The sequence below is a fragment of the Alosa pseudoharengus genome, unplaced genomic scaffold, assembly GCF_046254945.1.
Source record: "Alosa pseudoharengus isolate Yale_2024_CS ecotype anadromous, Long Island Sound unplaced genomic scaffold, YU_APseudo_1.1 YU_APseudo_1.1_scf_24, whole genome shotgun sequence".
In the NCBI taxonomy this organism is placed as follows: domain Eukaryota; kingdom Metazoa; phylum Chordata; class Actinopteri; order Clupeiformes; family Clupeidae; genus Alosa; species Alosa pseudoharengus.
In genome coordinates this window covers 21631429-21648920 of record NW_027468689.1, presented here as the reverse complement: position 1 = coordinate 21648920, position 17492 = coordinate 21631429, and the positions used below count along the sequence as shown (strand labels likewise).

The following is a 17492-nucleotide window of genomic DNA, read 5'->3' as shown; positions in this document are numbered from 1 at the left end:
GAGAACGCCCTCAGGTCGCACTTTCGCAGTGTGCACCACCGCAACGTTCCTCCAACACCTGGCGGGGCCTAGCCTCCACTGCCACAGACTCCCCGGCGCTGAGCACCGTAACTGGCACTGCACCTCCGATGCTCCACTCTGTCGTCTCGCCAGTCAGTTCCATTGCAGCCTGACCACGCTGCGCAATCAGGCTACAGCTACCGACGTTGGCGTCCTTCCTCTGCTGCCTTGTCGCAGAGCTGTCCTCCGCCGCTCCGCACCGCCATGATCGCGCCAAGGCCTAGACCTTCTCTCTGGCTCGTGCCATCGGATTTCACACAACAAACTGTTTTTCCCCCTTATTTTTCTAAAGAGCACCGGCGAACAGGCCGACTCGAACAGGCTCCACCAACCGTCCGTCCTCAAGGCACCACCTCCTTGCCGCTCACACCTCTGCTCTGCTCCGCAGCCAGGGCCACCGCCAACTCCAGCCTAAAGCTGCCCGGCGGGGGCAGGGGCTCCAGGTCTTCTCACGGTGAAGTCAGCACCCAGGCCGGCGTCACCACCTAATCTTCCAAGGCCGCTTCCTCAGGCCGTTCTCCTGGTTACGTGAAGTCCTTCTCCGCAGTGGCCACTGCATCGAGACCCTCTTCAGGCAAGCACTCCTCCCGTAGCCAGGCCCAGGCGACGGCTGGTCTCCTCCCGCGGCTTCTACTGAAAGCCTCTGTAAGCTTTTTAGTACCCCTTACAAGGGCTCTCCTTTTGCTTGGGCCTCCACCTAGCGGTGAGAATGGACGGATTATGAACTTTCGGGCCCCTGGGCCCAGATGTATTAAGGGCCCCCCATTAATTGTCGCATATGTGGAAGGGGGGTTTGGGGGTCCTTCCTCAGAAATGTTTTAATTTGTTTGATGTGATTTCCTGTATTCTGGTGCATTTTGGGGATGGCCAGTACTAAATTCAATCAGATTCATAGCCTACATCCTGATGTGTTGATATTGAGGCAATGATTTCATGCAAAGGCTTGGGCTTCAGGGCCCCCTGACCGACACTGTCTCCTACAGAACGGAACTTGCTCCTCCATGGAAAACGTGCCCATCTACAGGTGCTGCTTTGGAAAGCAGCAGACGTCCTGATCCACCGGCTGTGGATATCACCACGTTTGGAGGGAGTTAGAAGACAGGTATGAAGAAGGGAGAGGAACTTGCCCACCCTCGATTCAAGTCCTGTTGCTCCTCCTGATTTGTTAGATGTTATCAGCTTTAACGACAAAGCTGGGTTAAAACTGTGTATACATGTATCTGGAAAGTGCAGCTGTGCAGCTGCAGGCCTAGCCTGTACTAATTATTGTTTCTGCAAAGGCAGTGATGTTACATGTGGCAAAATATTTACACAGCAAAAACAGCAGAAGGACATGGATGAAGAGTCTGGAGAAGATGGCGACAGGACAACGGATGAGGACAGAGAGGAGTAGTAGAGGCTAGTTCTTCCCTTTGTTACTCAATTGTGAGTCACAGCAGAGGGCCAGTGAATAGCTATTTCCAAAATGATTGTGGAATTCAGAAATAACTTGAGGATCCAAATTATTCCTAAACACTGAAAATTTTTATCCTCCAAAAATCCGTCTAAATCGCCCCCAAAAACTCAGCAAAATCAGCTTAATGAGAGTAAAAACTTGACCAAACCAAGTTTAAATGGTGATTTTGAATCTTGAAAATGTCCGATATGGACTCAGCATCTCCAGTAACCCCTAAAAACATGGTCCATTTTGGCCAAGCAGCTCTTATAATATGATCAATATAGGTGATTATGCTAATTTATGCTAATTAGCTCAACTACACAAATTGCCCAACATATGCAAATTAGCATCCGGCAGTTTCTGCATGCTGGGAACCCATACTATATATTTCTATCATAAAACTTTGGTGTACTCAACATTTCCGGGTTCACCTTTCTGTCCACTGGACTACAGCACAAGAAATAGAAAAGGAAAATAAGCACGCACAACTATACGTTAGACCGGCACATCCGGGAACTTGACTCGTGACAAACGTGCTACAACCCCACTCAGTCATACCCGGACATTTACTCGTAGCCTATCTCATCGAGTCTCCAGGTAAGTAACTAAATTGTTTTCCTGTATTTTTGCCTTCATATTTGAATTTTAATGTAGTGTAGTTGACTCACAGGCTCAGATGTAAAGTATGTTAGTTAGATAATTCCGAGATATGATAATTTCTGTCATAGCCGTTAAGTGTTAGCCTAGATTTCTGTTTTCTTTGGTCTGATTCATTTTTGGTGTAACGTTAGTGGTTTGTCTTTTGAAGACTAACGAACGATATTACAATTTCATAAATATTTAATAACTAGGCTAATATTTATTTGCCAGCAAAGCTGTAGCCTAACCCACCTGCAACTTTTCGGCATGTCTACCGGTTCACTTTGGCTTGTTCTGAGGGAATGTTTTCCCCTCAAAAGGGGCATGGCACAAACAACCTGCTCTGTGTGACGCGGGTCCGGTTGTAAGTATCCTCAAAGGCTCACCCACCGCGTCACAGACACGCCCCCTCCCAGGCCTACAATCCCAGCAGCACAGACGAAAGGGAGTGAGACAGAGACCCACGATAAGCCACAAACACACACTTGACAACAGGACACAAACAAATCAAAAGATGTTAATCAAATTAAACTAGAGGCAAAACAGCAGTGACAGTCACACCCAGGCACTCCACGGTGTTCGGTATGGATATTGGCTACTCTGTTAAGTCAACTCGCCACACGATAGAACTAGTGCCCAAGGCAGTAAAAACAAACACCCAGGGACTCGCAAGAGAACCAGGGGAGCAGGAAGGCATGGCCGAAGGTAGATGGGGGTACAGGGAACAAGACAAAAGGCAGGGAAGCGATCAAGATCACAAAGAAAGTGCAGGACGCATTTAAAGTGTAGCGTGCTATGAGATTGGCCATTAACACTCACGTGACATCACCTAATTACTTCGGCAACCAAGTGAAATCACCTTGTTACATCAGCAAAACTGCTAGAGCATGCCTTGACAACTTCTGACATTAGTTTTTTCTCAGGAGTTCAGTTGCAGAAGTCTATCAAAGAGTGTTTCTATTCAAAGCACGTTTCAATGTGAGCACAATGGCAGAATCCTAACGGAAAATGTGCTTTACATCTCTGCATGTCTGTACAGGGGACAGCTGTGGCTGCTGTGACAACAATTAGTCAGTTACTAACTGCTGATCCTAAAAAATTTCCTAAACAAAGCAATGCCACTGTAAGGTAAGATACTGCTGAACATATTTCTAATATGCTAAAACCGTCAGGTTTTACAGATGATCAGCAACGGTAATCAAATGCATAAATTAAAAATCCTTAAATCCTTAAAAGACCTTAAGTAGGCTACACCTGTGTGTATGTGTCTGTACAAGATCAAATTAATATTACAGGTAATGTAACATAAGTTTTATTTATCCATTTGTTCACAGAGTGTTGGATGTATTGAAAATTGATATGGTGAAAATCATGTGTTAAATTGTATTTGTCTCTCTCTCTCTCTCTCTCTCTCTCTTTCTCTCTCTGTGTGTGTGTGTGTGTTTAAACTTTAAACTTCCCCAGGCTAACACAAAACCTGGAAAAATTTTCAGCAAATCCAAATAATAATTTCTCATTGGTGGTTCAGCCCAGACTAGTAGTTCAGACTACTCGGGTGCAAAGTGCCCAGACAACAGGCATTCAGTTCAGTGCACTCTCAGGTGAGTGGTACTGTATCTATTATACAAGCCAGTCAGATCTCTAATTTATCATGATCTCTGGTGAGTGTTATGGTTATGGCTATAATATTTTGCATATGCTTTTGTCCAAAGCAACTTACATAATATGAACATTACAATAGTACAATGTTTATTATTATTATTATTATTATTATTATTATTATTATTATTATTATTTATTTTAATAAAGTTGAAAAAGCTTACATTATGCATACTAGTAATAATAACAATATACTGTATTTACAACCCTGGTCAGGTCTCTCATTTATCAGATTGCACTGGCCATATGCATAAACAATAATGATACATGTTTTGCCTTTATGTATGCAAGTTTACTTTACTTCACACTTATATGAGTTTTAATTTACTTAATCAATGTAACTCCATAGCATTACTAATATATTTGTTCAGCTGATATTGTTAATGCATGTAAATTGTAAATTCTAAAACAAAATTCCATGTGTATGTTTAATGGTTAGTTTAGCTTTGGGAACTGTCATGAACTTATCCCAAAAATAGTGTGACCTATTCCCTTAATGATATGAAACCTTTTTTTAAACAATAGGCACATCAAATAACTTCACAACTAACAGAATACAACTCAAGACCAACATGTCAGAAATGTCAGATACTGAAATTCCCTCTGATGTCCAGATTTTCATCAGACTTCCAGGTCTGTACTCATGGTTTTCATGTTGACAATCTTTACATTATCTGGTCAGTGTTGTCTGTGCTGCAATTCAAATTCATATATTGGCATGACAGAATGGCTTTTGTGTTGCCAAAGCTTTGCCTTTTTTTATATAAAGAGATCTCTCTCCCTTTGCCATTGTCTTTGCCAGGTCAGTTACATAAGAATTCAAACATCAACGTTGGTTTTGTGCTCTATGAGAATGACCTCCTCTTCAGGTCAAGAGCCTTTCAGCCTTCACTTAACTCCAGAAGGTTGGTGATCTCTGGAACTCTAGGAGATGTCAAAGCCGAACATGTGACCTTGCGGTTCCTACCCATGGTAGGGAAATGCTACTTCTTTCTGTTTTCTCCATAAAGAAGGATGAAGCCAAGAGTAGGCAAATTAAATTAATAAGCTTTATTTGTATAACACCTTTCATACACAGAATGCAGCTCAAATTGCTTTACATTTGGAGCATGTAACACAATAATAGAGTCAGTCAGTCATTATCAATCACTTTCACTTTTAAAGTATTACAAATCCAAACATTTAGCCTGTACACTATGCCAATGAATGGCCCTTGTTATGTAATTGACATAAGTAAGTCACTTTGGTTAAACAGTGTCTGCTAAATGAATAAATGTAAGTATCATACTTAAAACATTGGAACATTACCTAGAAGGCTGTCTCTTGTAATACCACTTTATTCCTCATATGGCACCATATTTGATGGTTTTATCCAAAGTGTCTTACATATGTCAATTATTACAAGGGCCAGTCTGCCCAGAGCAACTCAGGGTAAAGTGTCTTGCTCAAGGGCACAACGGTGGCAGCTAGAAATCAAACCTACTACTTTTCTGGCTACTGCATGCTAGCCTTACTCCTTGACCACTATGATACACCATATTAAAAATCAGTGGAGTGCCATAAAGAAAATAAACTTAAATCCTACAGAATTATACACAACCATCCCTCAAAACTTAAACAAGTTAAATAAATCAAATACCTGTCTTTTATAAACCAAATTGTTGTGGTTATTCTATGAATAAATTGCTTGTCTGTATGAGTGTTTACATTTCTGTTTGTTTGTTGATTAAGTTAGTTTTGTTTACCACAGAATGTGTCCAATAAATTCCTGCATGACTTTGCCTGTGTGTTCTGGGACTACAGCCTAAATGACTGGAGCACTGTAGGATGCTCCAAAGCCAACCTCTCGACGGGCTCTCTCCAGTGTACCTGTAACCACACCACTAACTTTGCTGTTCTGATGGTTGGTCTTTCTCCTCAATTCTTTTGGATCATTTACTTCAGTCAAAACCTGTGTCAAAGATAAAAAAAAGTAACTTCTTTGTGTCCTGTATAGAACAGTGGTGTGTTTACAATGTATATGTGTGCTCATTTTAGTAAATTGTGTGCACGTTTTACTAAATAGTATACTAAATTGTGCTCTAAATTTAGCAAATTGTGCACACATTTTACTAAATTGTGTGCTCAATTTACAACAATTGAAATGAGACCAAATTTTAGTAACATGAGCATACTGTTAAGTAAAACGTTTGCACAATTTACTAAATTGTGCACACAATTGACTACATTTAGAACATAATTTAGTAAAATGAGCGCACTATTTAGTAAAACGTGGGCACGATTTAGTAAAATCAGCAAAAAAATTAGTAAGGGACTGTTCGTTATTTATAAACGGGGCCACCGGAGGAAAATAGGGGAGGGTCATGTCTTTATTCTTTGTTGAGGGGAGGGTCAACTAACTTTTTTTTTTCTAGGAGGGGGGGGGGGGGGGTCATCCATCTTTTGCTTGTTTGATTGTTGATTTCTGTCGCCATATAACGTTCTCTTTCGTTCCATAGCTCTGTATTGAACAATGAAAATAAGGGAGATTTCCCGGGTTTCTCACGCAAAATACGGAAAATGTCAACATTCGTCCCCATTAACGTTGGAAGGGTTGGAGCAACAAAGTAGCCTACTTTATTCACGCCTAACAGCCTATATCCATTTGGTCAACTTTATCCAGCCCTAAAAAAGCTAAATTTAACTTTGGTTTACTTGTAGTTTACCGTGTAGCCTAACTTGAAACAGTGTGCATGCTTAACATAAAGCATACTTGTGCTTCATTCATCCACACATCCAGCTCCTATAACGTTTTGACAAGCATTTCAATTGACCTTGTTCCTGCCCATCTCTAGCTTTGCTGTCTCCATCCTTTCTGTTTTTGTTGTTTGCAAAAAATATATATAGTAGGCTAGGCCCTATTGGTAACCAGCAACAAGTGCAATTTGTTAATCGCTGTCATTCTCTCTCCTGCCAACAAAAATGTGTTACGTTCCAAGTAGCAATGCGTAATTCTGCTTCATAAAGTTGAACAAATACATTGGTCATATAAATAGCCAGTTTATGGTCTACATGGAATTCTTTGTCTACTCGTAGCTGAGTAGCCTGGCAGGTGCGCACGTAGACATAGCCTACGGCCGAACACTGCAAGCGCCAATGAATCGTGCTCTCACGACAACCACGTTGTTAACTTAAATAGGCCTAGGTTAACATCACTCTGAGTTCGCATTCAAGCAAGCAAAACGATGATTTGAATACATCTGTTTCACTGGAAGGGCAAGGGGTAACAACAGGACAACACAGAGACAGGCCAGAATGCAGGACTAATGTTATGAGAGTAGGCTATTCCAGTATATGGGATATTCTACGGGAAAATATTAAAACGGCAAGACAGCGGGGAAAAGTTAAAATGATAAACCCGGAAAAAGTTGGCATGTTAGGTATTTTTCGGTCCCTGTGATTATTTGTGAAATTGTGCAAATGGCCTTTTCAAGTCATTTGAGAAGGAAGGAGTGTAGCAAGCTCCCAAATTGACGCTCGTCTGAAAAATTGAGTTTTGGATATTGTTCAGCTTCGGCAGCTTTACAATGACTGAGGAAGCCTAGAGACGAGTTCATAGCAAGAAGTTCATGTGTTGAATTTGTTATTACCCAGTGTGCCTTGTTGAATGGTCTCAATGTTTTATTGTTTTATTTCATGTGAATACTTACTAGAGGAGTAACTTATTTCAAGTAGGCTAATGTAGTTGCAGGACGTGTGCATTTAGTTTCCATGCTTATTGTGTTTTGTATATTTCAACTAAAAGATTAGAAATGATTTACACATAACATAAGTTCAAATAAAGATTTGTTTGTTTGTGTGTTCTTTTGAGTTGCTCACAAGGCAACTGCATTTCTTCAGTCTTTTAGGGAGGACCATAAATATGCTGAGACACTGAGTGTGATCAGTATGGTGGGGTGCTCTTTGTCAATACTGGGGCTGATATTAACTGTGATATTCCAGATTATTACCAGGTAGGTACTTACAGAGGCCTGCTACTATACTAAGAATTGTGTTTCAACAATATTGCATTGTGTTTCTGAGTGAATTACCTCCTGTCTATCAGCAGACATACTTCCTTAAACTTAAAACTTTACACCAAGCCTTTTGAGTTCATTTTAAAATGTGGCCAGCCACACCTCTTAATTTTATATCCTCTAGTTCAATTCAGTAAGTTGCTTTTGAGAAGGCAGAGCCATCTACTGGAAAATAGTTGTAGTAATGGTTACACAGAAATAAACTCATTCAGTGTTCAGAACTGCTTGATGGTCTTTTTGGTCCTCACCGTCAACTTCAGGGCAGCACAGCCACCATCTTCAAGGCAGCGCTGCCTTGCCTTAACCTAACCCTTGCCTAACCCTAACGCCTTCCAGGCAGCGCTGCCTTGAAGTTGGCGGTGGGGGCCAAAAAGACCATATATCTATTTAACAGTTTCGAACATGATATTATGTTATATGACTTGATTTGATAATCTGTAAATAAATTAAGATGTTGGTTCTTCACAGGAAGTCCAGGAAGAGCGCTCCCACAATCCTCCTGGTTAACATCTGTGTGTGCATGACCATGTTCTACTTCCTCTTCCTGTTTGGAATTGAGAACCCCAACAGCAGCTTGAAGAGGGACTCCAGTGTGTCAGAGAAAAACGTCATCCCGCCCTCTGACCTCCATCAGGATCCTGACAGAGGGCCCTGCACTGCCCTCACAGCCCTGATGCAGTACTTCCTGTTGGCCACATTCACCTGGAACACCCTCTACGCAGTGCACATATTCATTCTCATCAGAAAAACCCTCTCAGGCCCACCAAGCAGAGTCCTCCTGGTTTCCTTAGTAACAGGATGGGGTAAGTAACAGCACAAGATTTATGTTTTGTGAGAGAGAGAGAGAGAGAGAGAGAGAGAGTGTGTACATGCATTAAGTAACTCCTTACTTGCTGGTCCTACGAGTTTCCCAGTATTCTCGTGTCATCGTGTTCATGTAATATAAGATAAAACAGCACAGGTGTCATCGTCTTCCCTCTTTCCTAGGACTTCCTGCTGTTGTGGTTGCAATCTCATTGGGAGTGGCCTACAGGGTGGATAATCCTTTGGGCTATAGACGGGAAGAGTTGTGAGTAACAGCTAGAGCTGTCATGATTGTTCTTTGTGAGAGGAGCAGTACAGGCCCATGTTCAGAGAACAAATGTCCTGTCCTGCTCTAGGTAGTGGGTATAGTAGGCTACATTGTCAGAGCTCATGTACGGTACTACTGTGCTACAGTACAGCATCTATAATGCAAGAGTACTCACTGTGCGCTTATTAAACAAAAAACAACAAAAGTACCATAATCAAATCATCAAAGTAATTGTTTTACATTTAGGGCAATCATTTAAAGCTATATAATTGAAGCTAAATAAATGTAACATACAGATTTGTATTAATGTTTCAGCTGTTGGCTTGAGGCTCTGAATCAAGATGAGAAGTTTGACTTTGGAAAGCCAATGTTTTGGGGCTTTTTGCTTCCAGTAGCTGTAATGCTACTTTTGAATACAGCAGTGCTGATATACTTCGGATTTGCAACATGCAAGAAGGATCCCCTGTTAAACAGGTAACACCAGAAAGACAGAAACAGAGCTATCAATGTGATCAATGTGGTAGTGCAATGATACAGTGTTAGGGTGACCAGACGTCCCCGGTTTCCGTGGTGAACAGACCAGAGTTCTTGGTTTCGGTGACCTGTCCTCAGCTGGATAGTGCAGGGCCATATGTAGCAAAAAAAGGTGTTTAGAACATTTCATATAGATTTTTGCAAATTATGATTTTTCAGTTCTTCAGACCCTATAGTTTGCAAAACTACCTGTTTCCAATTTTTTCCCGGACTGCACAGGTCCAAAATCCAAGATGGCGGATATATCACCAAAAATTGCAAATAATCGCCTTTTTAAACATTTTAAATGGATATATGTGAGGTATTATCATTATATACATACATTTTCTAATAAAATTGAATGGCTTAGGTAATACATATGACCATGGGTGGCATGAGATGTCATGATTATCAACCAGTGATGGGTGTAACCACCATTATGCTATTTATTGGCATACCCGGAAAAACACATTGACTGATTAAAAGTTTCCTTCACATAACCTAATAATCATTTGAATTAAAGTAATGTTCTGCACTCACCACATTAGATTACATTAGATTAGATTAGATTCAACTTCATTGTCATTGCAGAGTACAAGTATGAAGACAATGTAATGTGGTTTGCGTCTAACCAGAAGTGCAAAAAAGGAGAAAAGTGCAATGTGATATAGAAAGTATAAACAGGTGGTGCATAGACAGATCAAGAAATTTAGTGCAGTGTATACAGTAGTATACAGTTGATTTATATAAGGTAGAGAGGTTTAGAGTAATATAAACATGTGCAGTGTATATTAGCAGTTACCTTATAAGAGCAGAATAAATATGGCTATGTAATGTGAACAATGTATTTACATACATTGGGGGGTGGGGGGGGGTGTCTGCCTCCTTGTTGTCCCTGTCAAGGTTGCTGTGGTCGTGGACACCTCAACAGGCACAGGCAAGGAGGCATTGGGCGGGGGTGGGGGGGCTTTGTAGCTTGGTTGTCACCGGGATGCAGAGCTAGAGTTCAGCAGGAAAGCTTCCTCTGAACCTGCTGTGCGCCTTATGCAAGCATCCCTTGCCCTGGATAGCCTCAATGGAGGGGAGTGAGGAACTGGTGATGCGTTGGGCAGTTTTCACCACCCTTTGCAATGCTTTTCGGTCGTGGGCAGAGCAGTTGCCATACCAAACTGTGACACAGTTGGTAAGGATACGCTTGATGGTGCAGGGGTAGAAATCCACCAGTATCTGAGGAGGCGGTGGACCTTCTTTAGCCTCCTCAGATAGAAGAGACGCTGGTAAGCCTTCTTGATCAGGGTAGAGGTGTTGAGGGTCCAAGAGATGTGGACACTCAGAAATCTGAAGCTGGTGATACACTCCATTTCAGTCCCATTGATGAGAATGGGGGTGTGTGCTAGCTTTAGACTTCCTGAAGTCCACAATGAGCTCTTTTGTCTTCAATAATTCTGTTAACAGGACTTGCAGGAAATTGTGGGAACATATTAATTTGTTGATTATATGCAAGCCTAATGCTGCCCACTACAGCTAAGTCTGCCTTCATCCATGAATTGTGACTGGTTTCAGAAACAGCATCATCTGAACAATCTACAGAGAGTAGCTCAGTGCAATTAACACACACATTGGATGGCATCTTAATAGATGGCATGGCTGTTGTGCAGGAGATGGTTGTCAGGAAAAGTGACATAAACTGTTGCTAAGATCTGGCAGAATGCTTCTTTGAAAATGTTGAAAGTAAGGCACGAGGCAACAATGGCGTATAGGCTACTTATCATTTAACAACTATACCATCACAAACTGCATGAAAGACAGGACGAGACAGGTCCATATAATGGGAAAAGCACATGATACAAAATACAAGACTACACCAATCAAAGACTTTAAAGCTTTCCTGGGATCGAAGGAAACCAAAGCCAACCTCGTCCTCTACCTTGCTCATAAAGCTGTTGAACTATGTAAACTGCCAGTCACAGTTCACACAAACAAAGGTGGCAGTAGCAGTAAGTAATTTTGGCAAAACCCCACATATCTACACATGTCACACAGATGTGACATCAACAAAGACAGTCTCATTATCATGGGCACTGGAGAACGTCAACAAAAGATTCATCTCAGCCTAGAAATCTTGACGTACCCTAGCGGCAGCAAATGTAATTTCCAGCCAGGGTAGTCTAGCAACTCTCCGTTGGCTTGTGAGGTGGAAAAAACAAACTTTGGTCCGGCCAATCACATCGTGCATAGAGTCGGTGGACCTATCGGGTATCCTATTGCAGTGTTTTTCAACCTTTTTTGTGCCACGGCACACTTTTGACACTTATAATGTCCCACGGCACACTAACATCCTGTGTGAAGAAAAAATAAACATACCATAGCCTAAAATTTCAAAAAATACACGATATGGCCTTATTATGGCTTCTATGCAAGACCTGCTCAATAAAACAAGCGCCCTCTGTTTCATTTGTAGGTGACTATATCTATTTTAATTGTTGTTATGAACTGGATATGTGATGATTCTGTGAATACTGGATATGGGGGCCCCGTTGTACAACGCCTGCATACTAGGGGTGTAACGGTTCATGTATTCGTATTGAACCGAAACGGTACGGGCGTCACGGTTCGGTGCATGAATTTACACGGAGAATACACGGTATAAAAATACATAAAACTCGTGTGCGCATTAATTAATGTCATGCGCAATTACTGTTAAGTAGCGAGAGTTAGGGAGTTCTTTAGCGACACCTAACGCTAATCTGTAGCCTCACCTTAGCTCTGAAGCTCTGATTGGCGCCTATGTTTTTTTTGTCAGGTCGTCGGTCGAGTCCGTCATTCAGCACTAAGGTTAGACCCACAAGAGTTAGAGGATCCGCTGGTGTCTTTAATATCGCAAGTTTGAGAACTTAGTTACAGTAACGTTAGTACAGGCGAAAGAGTGGTGGATAAGATGAAACTGTGTGTCGGCGTTGTTCAGCAGTTGTTGGGTATGTGAGTGGAAAAAATGCTACACATATTCGAAGCCATCACCCAGATGATGTAGGCTACCAATCACTGAAACGAGGGGAAAAAACTTCCCCTGCGCTTCAGCAGCCTTTGGATACACATACAAATAGGACCAAAACCTATGGCTTAAATTAAATGATTTCGTAATGACAGAAAGCTATGTAAATCGCGTGGTAATTACCTTTATGTTGGGGTAACTTGTAACTTCTCACATGAGGAGCTGGTAGTGTTAAGTGCATAGACAGTCAAATAAAGTGACAACGCTAACCAGGCTAATAAACAAACCATGCTACGGTGAGTTAACGTCAAAGGGCAAAGTCACGTGACTTCTAGTTGTAGTCTGTTTATGAAATGAAAGGACCAATTTCGTTTTTTAAAAAAAGGCAAAATAGTGTGATATTTTCACAGTTAGTAGGCTAGATTATTACTTTACACACAATAAAAAAAATATTGAGGCAAATTGTAGACCCTTCCATATACAACTAAACACAGATGTTGAAGGTCTTGCTTAAGTAGATTTTTAAAAATCATTTTTCTATGTAATTTGCACTTTCAGAAATAAGAGATGCTGTAGGCCTATTTTCAGTTTTATAGCTGATTGTCTTATTTTGTTTACAAGTTACAGATGAAGTCTGGGTACTTATTGTACTGTTTAGCCTACATCTTACACACTTCAGGCTGTTGCAAATAGCTCAGGGAAGAGACTGTAAGACACTAGGTGGTACAGCCTGAGACATGTACAAAAAAAATGCTTTCTGCATTTTTGTTTTGCTTTTCCCTCCATTGTACCGAACTCGTACCGAACCGTGATGTCCGAACCGAGGTATGAACCGAACCGTGACTTCTGTGTACCGTTACACCCCTACTGCATACCACAAATAGTGCAATCATACAATCAATTAGAGCATGTGGTTATAAATTCTTTGATGCAACAGTTGCTTTTCTGGACCAGTGAGTGACATTTGGGTAATTTTCTGCGGCACACCTGATGATCTCTCATGGCACACTAGTGTGCCCCGGCACAGTGGTTGAAAAACACTGTCCTATTGTATCCTATCCCATCAGGAAATTGATAGACAACCGTTTGTCCCGCCATTTACAGTTTATCCCGTGGGAAAGGAAAGGTTTCTGTTTCAAGTCAATCAAGTCATGATGATGTCATTAACACACTTGTAGGCTTGTAGTAGGTCCTCATCCATCTCCAGACGTGTTAGCTGGATGTGAGAAATTTGTGTGTCAGCTCCTCAAAACATGGTTTTCAAACAGCTAAAGCCCTTCGGTGGAACTCGGGAACTAGGGAAATCCCATTCCTATGATTGCCCTACCATCGCCTATTGCTGTCCCCATGCTCGGTTTCCTGCCCGCACAGCCTAGAGACCCATTACTTGTCCGATGAGAACACCTAATCCCTATTGACAATTCATCCCCTACACTGGACTATTTGAACTTAACACTAAATAGGATTCATGCATTATCATACTGGTTATGTAACCATCTAACCACTTTGTAACATATACCTCAGGTGGCTCCATATAACATGTTATTCTCTGTATATAGACCTTACTGTCCTGTAACTGACCATAGGCAGATGGGTCAGGCCCTTGAGTCGTGGATCTGCTTGAGGTTTCATCCTATATGTTTCTCCAATTCATGGGAGTTTTTCCTCGCCCCTGTTACTCATGGGCTCTGTCTGAATGTTTAACCCTCTGTAAAGTGCCATGAGACATGGGTAATGTTTTGACGCTCTATAAGTGAAATTAAGTTGAAATTGAAATTCTGAGAGCACACAGGCAAGCAAATGTTTGGGCACAAGATACAGTGCCTGCTCCAAAGATTCTTGACTCACTATCACTGGGATGGAGGCAAGTTGTTGATGGGCAATGGGCTCCTGTTTTGTCAAAACTTCCACCAGCACCAGAGGCTGTTGTGGAGCTTGTGAAGTGCTGTTGTCTTGCCAGCCAATGCAGTAGAAGGTGTTCTTGCAAGAGTAACAACTGACCATTCACACAACTTTGCAGGTGTGAAGGCTCTGAGATGTGCACCAATATTAAAAAGACAGTGACAGTGGTGAGGATAAATACTTGAGTGACAATGACAATGTTTTGTTGAACTCTTCAATAATGGAACAAGATGCAGATTTTTAAAGAAAATTCTATTTTTTCCATTTTTTCTCCAAATTTCTTGGCAAATGATGCAATACATCTTTTGTAAATAGTCTGTATCTCACTTGTCTACCTTATTATGTCTATATTTATCAAAACAATTGACCACTTTAAGCCTTTATATTATTTTTCTGCATATATTGTCCGCCATCTTGAATTTTGGCACTGAAAATGAAGAAAAAAATTGGAAACAGGTTGTTTTGTATTCAATGGGGTCCTAGCAAGTAAAAAATCACCAGTTGCAAAAATCTATATGAACCGTTCCTAAAATGACACGATTCCCCATACTAGGAGCTGTCCTCACAAATGTCCTCGGTTTTCATTGTGACTGACAGACCCGAGATTGGAATAAAAAAAAAGAAAGAAAGAAACCAAAAGTATAGTTGCCACCCTACAGCCAACTAGCTCTGACAAGTATGAGATATATATCATTGGATAGGTGAACCAAAGGTGTTCTTGTCAGTGTTATTGTTTATCAGCTGTGTTATATATTATTTAACCTATATGCAGGGTGCGATTTGTAGGGGGGGATGGTGAGGATTTCCCCCCCTCTGGTTTTCCTATCCCTACCTCTGCTAAATTATTTTTATCGTCGGGGGGGGGACAACATTTATCCCCCTCTGCCCCTCATATTGATTAATGCTACTTCATATACCGGTAAGTAAAGCGCTGCAACGTGAGAACAGTCTAGTAGGCTAGCCTACATAATAATCTGACATCAGAAACGCACCGTCACCATCAGCACTGATGCTGCTGACACAGTGGCTGCATGATAACTTAATTTGGCCTTGATCGTGCAGGACATTTCAGAATGTCGAGTGTGTAATCCAGTGGTCCCTAAACTACGGCCCGCCACCTCATTTTAGGTGGCCCCCCACAACATGTCCGTGGTATATAGGATCCAGCCCGCACGGGAGTACGACATCGTCAAACTATAACCTCCGTAAATCATATACAACGTTTTTTTACACAACAAATACAGAAAGTATGGAGGCAGCAAAAGTAGAGAAGTCATTTCAGATGGGGCAAGAACAAGGTGAATTTGTGCTTGTCAAAACGTAGTCCTACCCTGCATTAGAGGAGCTGATCATCATACCAAGCACACTCTGTTTAAAGTCATACACCACGGTAAACTAAAACTAAAATGTTACAAAGGTGGCAAAAATAATATAGGGTATTATTAGCCATGACATTACTAGGCTATGAATCGTTCGTTCATTTTTTTTTTTTTTTTTTTTTTTTTTGGGGTGGCGGGGGGTTTACAAACTTATTCAAAATCATCCCCCCCCCCCCCCCCCCCCTCTGGTTTTTACACAAATCACACCCTGCCTATATGTGTATGTATGATCTACAATTTGTAATAATGTGTGTATTGCTTTAATACATTTGAGCCTTCTTCATTAAGGGAAAGCTGATTCAACCACCAAAACCCTATATTTTCTGAAAACATATACCCTCAAGTTGTCATGAAACATGAACTGTGGCATGTTCCATCCTCTTCCATACTTCCATAATGATTACCCTACACAAAATGTTGTAGATACGTAAATCGGGTGTATAGCTAATACATTTGGGCCAGTACCATTATGGGAGAACTGATTCAACCACATTCAATCACTTCCCTTGCAATTTAGGAGAACTAGGGCAAGATAAACTGCTTCATGAATGTAAATTTAAATTTACAAAGATTAAAACATTACATGTTTTGGAGGTATTTACGCTTCTGAACTGAAAATGTCCCCGGATTTTGTTTCATAAATCTGGTCAATTTATACAGTATGTTATGACAAAGAAGGTGTGTTTATGGAACAGTAACTAAATTTTTCAAGTTATCTTTATGTTCTCCTATGTGTGTTCCTTACAGCACTGCAAACACTTCAATGAGGAAGAGGTTCCTGAGCAGCTTCTCTCTGGGGGTTCTACTGGGCCTTACTTGGGTTCTGGGCTACCTGGTTCTCTCTACAGAGGGCAACACAAGCTACGTCTTCAGCATCTTATTCTGTGTGTGCAATACCACCCAGGTCAGTAAAGCAAGATGTTTACGCAAATTAACTTATGACCAATTTCCTCATAACACAAAGTGACATTTACATTTGAAAACGTTTTCAGACTATAATAATGTTTTTCAAACATCTGAGTTATTGTAATCAACTGTCCTCTGCTCTCTGTCTATGTGTATCTCTATACATCAGTGTTTGTTTTGTTATGTTTATATGTTGTTCTCGTCCCTCAATATGTTATATGCTTATTACTGTATATATATACTGTATATATGATATTGTTTGTATTCTGTTTTATACACTGTGCCTATGCAGGGATTACAGATATTCATTTTATTCACGGTGAGGACACCCTCCTTCAGGAAAACATTCCGCTCTGTCACAAGCTCCATGTCTCTTCCTGAGATGGCACTTCACAGAGAGAAGTACACTCTGTGGAAAAAGAGTGGTTCACAGGAGTTGTCAAGGAGTACAGATGCAGACCAGTCTGTTGGGACTTTCTTACAGGGCGATACATGCGTCTAATCCTTCTATCTGCATCTATGAAGAGAGTGGAAGATTTGGACACCACCTTAAAGGAGAATTCCGGTGTGATTTTGACCTAAAGTGTTTTGAAACATGATACCGAGTGTGAACGTATGTCTCATAGCCCATCTCGGCTTGTCCCCTGCACTCCGAAATCTGGCGCTAGTTAGCCGATGCTACCAACAAGGCGGTCAATGGTTGTGCCTCGGCATCGGCATAGCCATGCAAATAAATCACTGTTTTACACCATTTACGAGGCTCAATGTATCTCCACACTTCATTGGTAGACTTCCAAGGGCCCTGAGATTTAAAACGAGACATTGAGAACTTTGAAAAAGCACTGGTAGTTTACTTACAAGACGATTTATACAGACA

The 17492-nt window shown here is 41.2% G+C and overlaps 1 protein-coding gene across 1 annotated transcript; it reads left to right on the top strand.

Moving 5' to 3' along the window:
- The first annotated feature begins 2721 nt into the window (after positions 1–2721).
- Positions 2722–17117, top strand: LOC143141810 (adhesion G-protein coupled receptor G7-like). Its single transcript, XM_076302516.1, has 8 exons — positions 2722–2842; positions 4599–4768; positions 5547–5699; positions 7676–7788; positions 8320–8654; positions 8839–8920; positions 16457–16613; positions 16908–17117. The coding sequence occupies exons 1-8, from the start codon at positions 2722–2724 to the stop codon at positions 17115–17117; spliced, it is 1341 nt and encodes a 446-aa protein (XP_076158631.1).
- The last annotated feature ends 375 nt before the right edge of the window (positions 17118–17492 follow it).

Bases quoted from the DNA above. Each gene is read 5' to 3' on its own strand.
- LOC143141810 (XM_076302516.1), top strand. From the start codon at position 2,722: ATGGATATTGGCTACTCTGTTAAGTCAACTCGCCACACGATAGAACTA. The intron at 2,843-4,598 runs GTAGATGGGGGT...TGTCTTTGCCAG, and splicing joins GCAGGAAGGCATGGCCGAAG to GTCAGTTACATAAGAATTCA. The intron at 16,614-16,907 runs GTCAGTAAAGCA...GTGCCTATGCAG, and splicing joins GTGTGTGCAATACCACCCAG to GGATTACAGATATTCATTTT.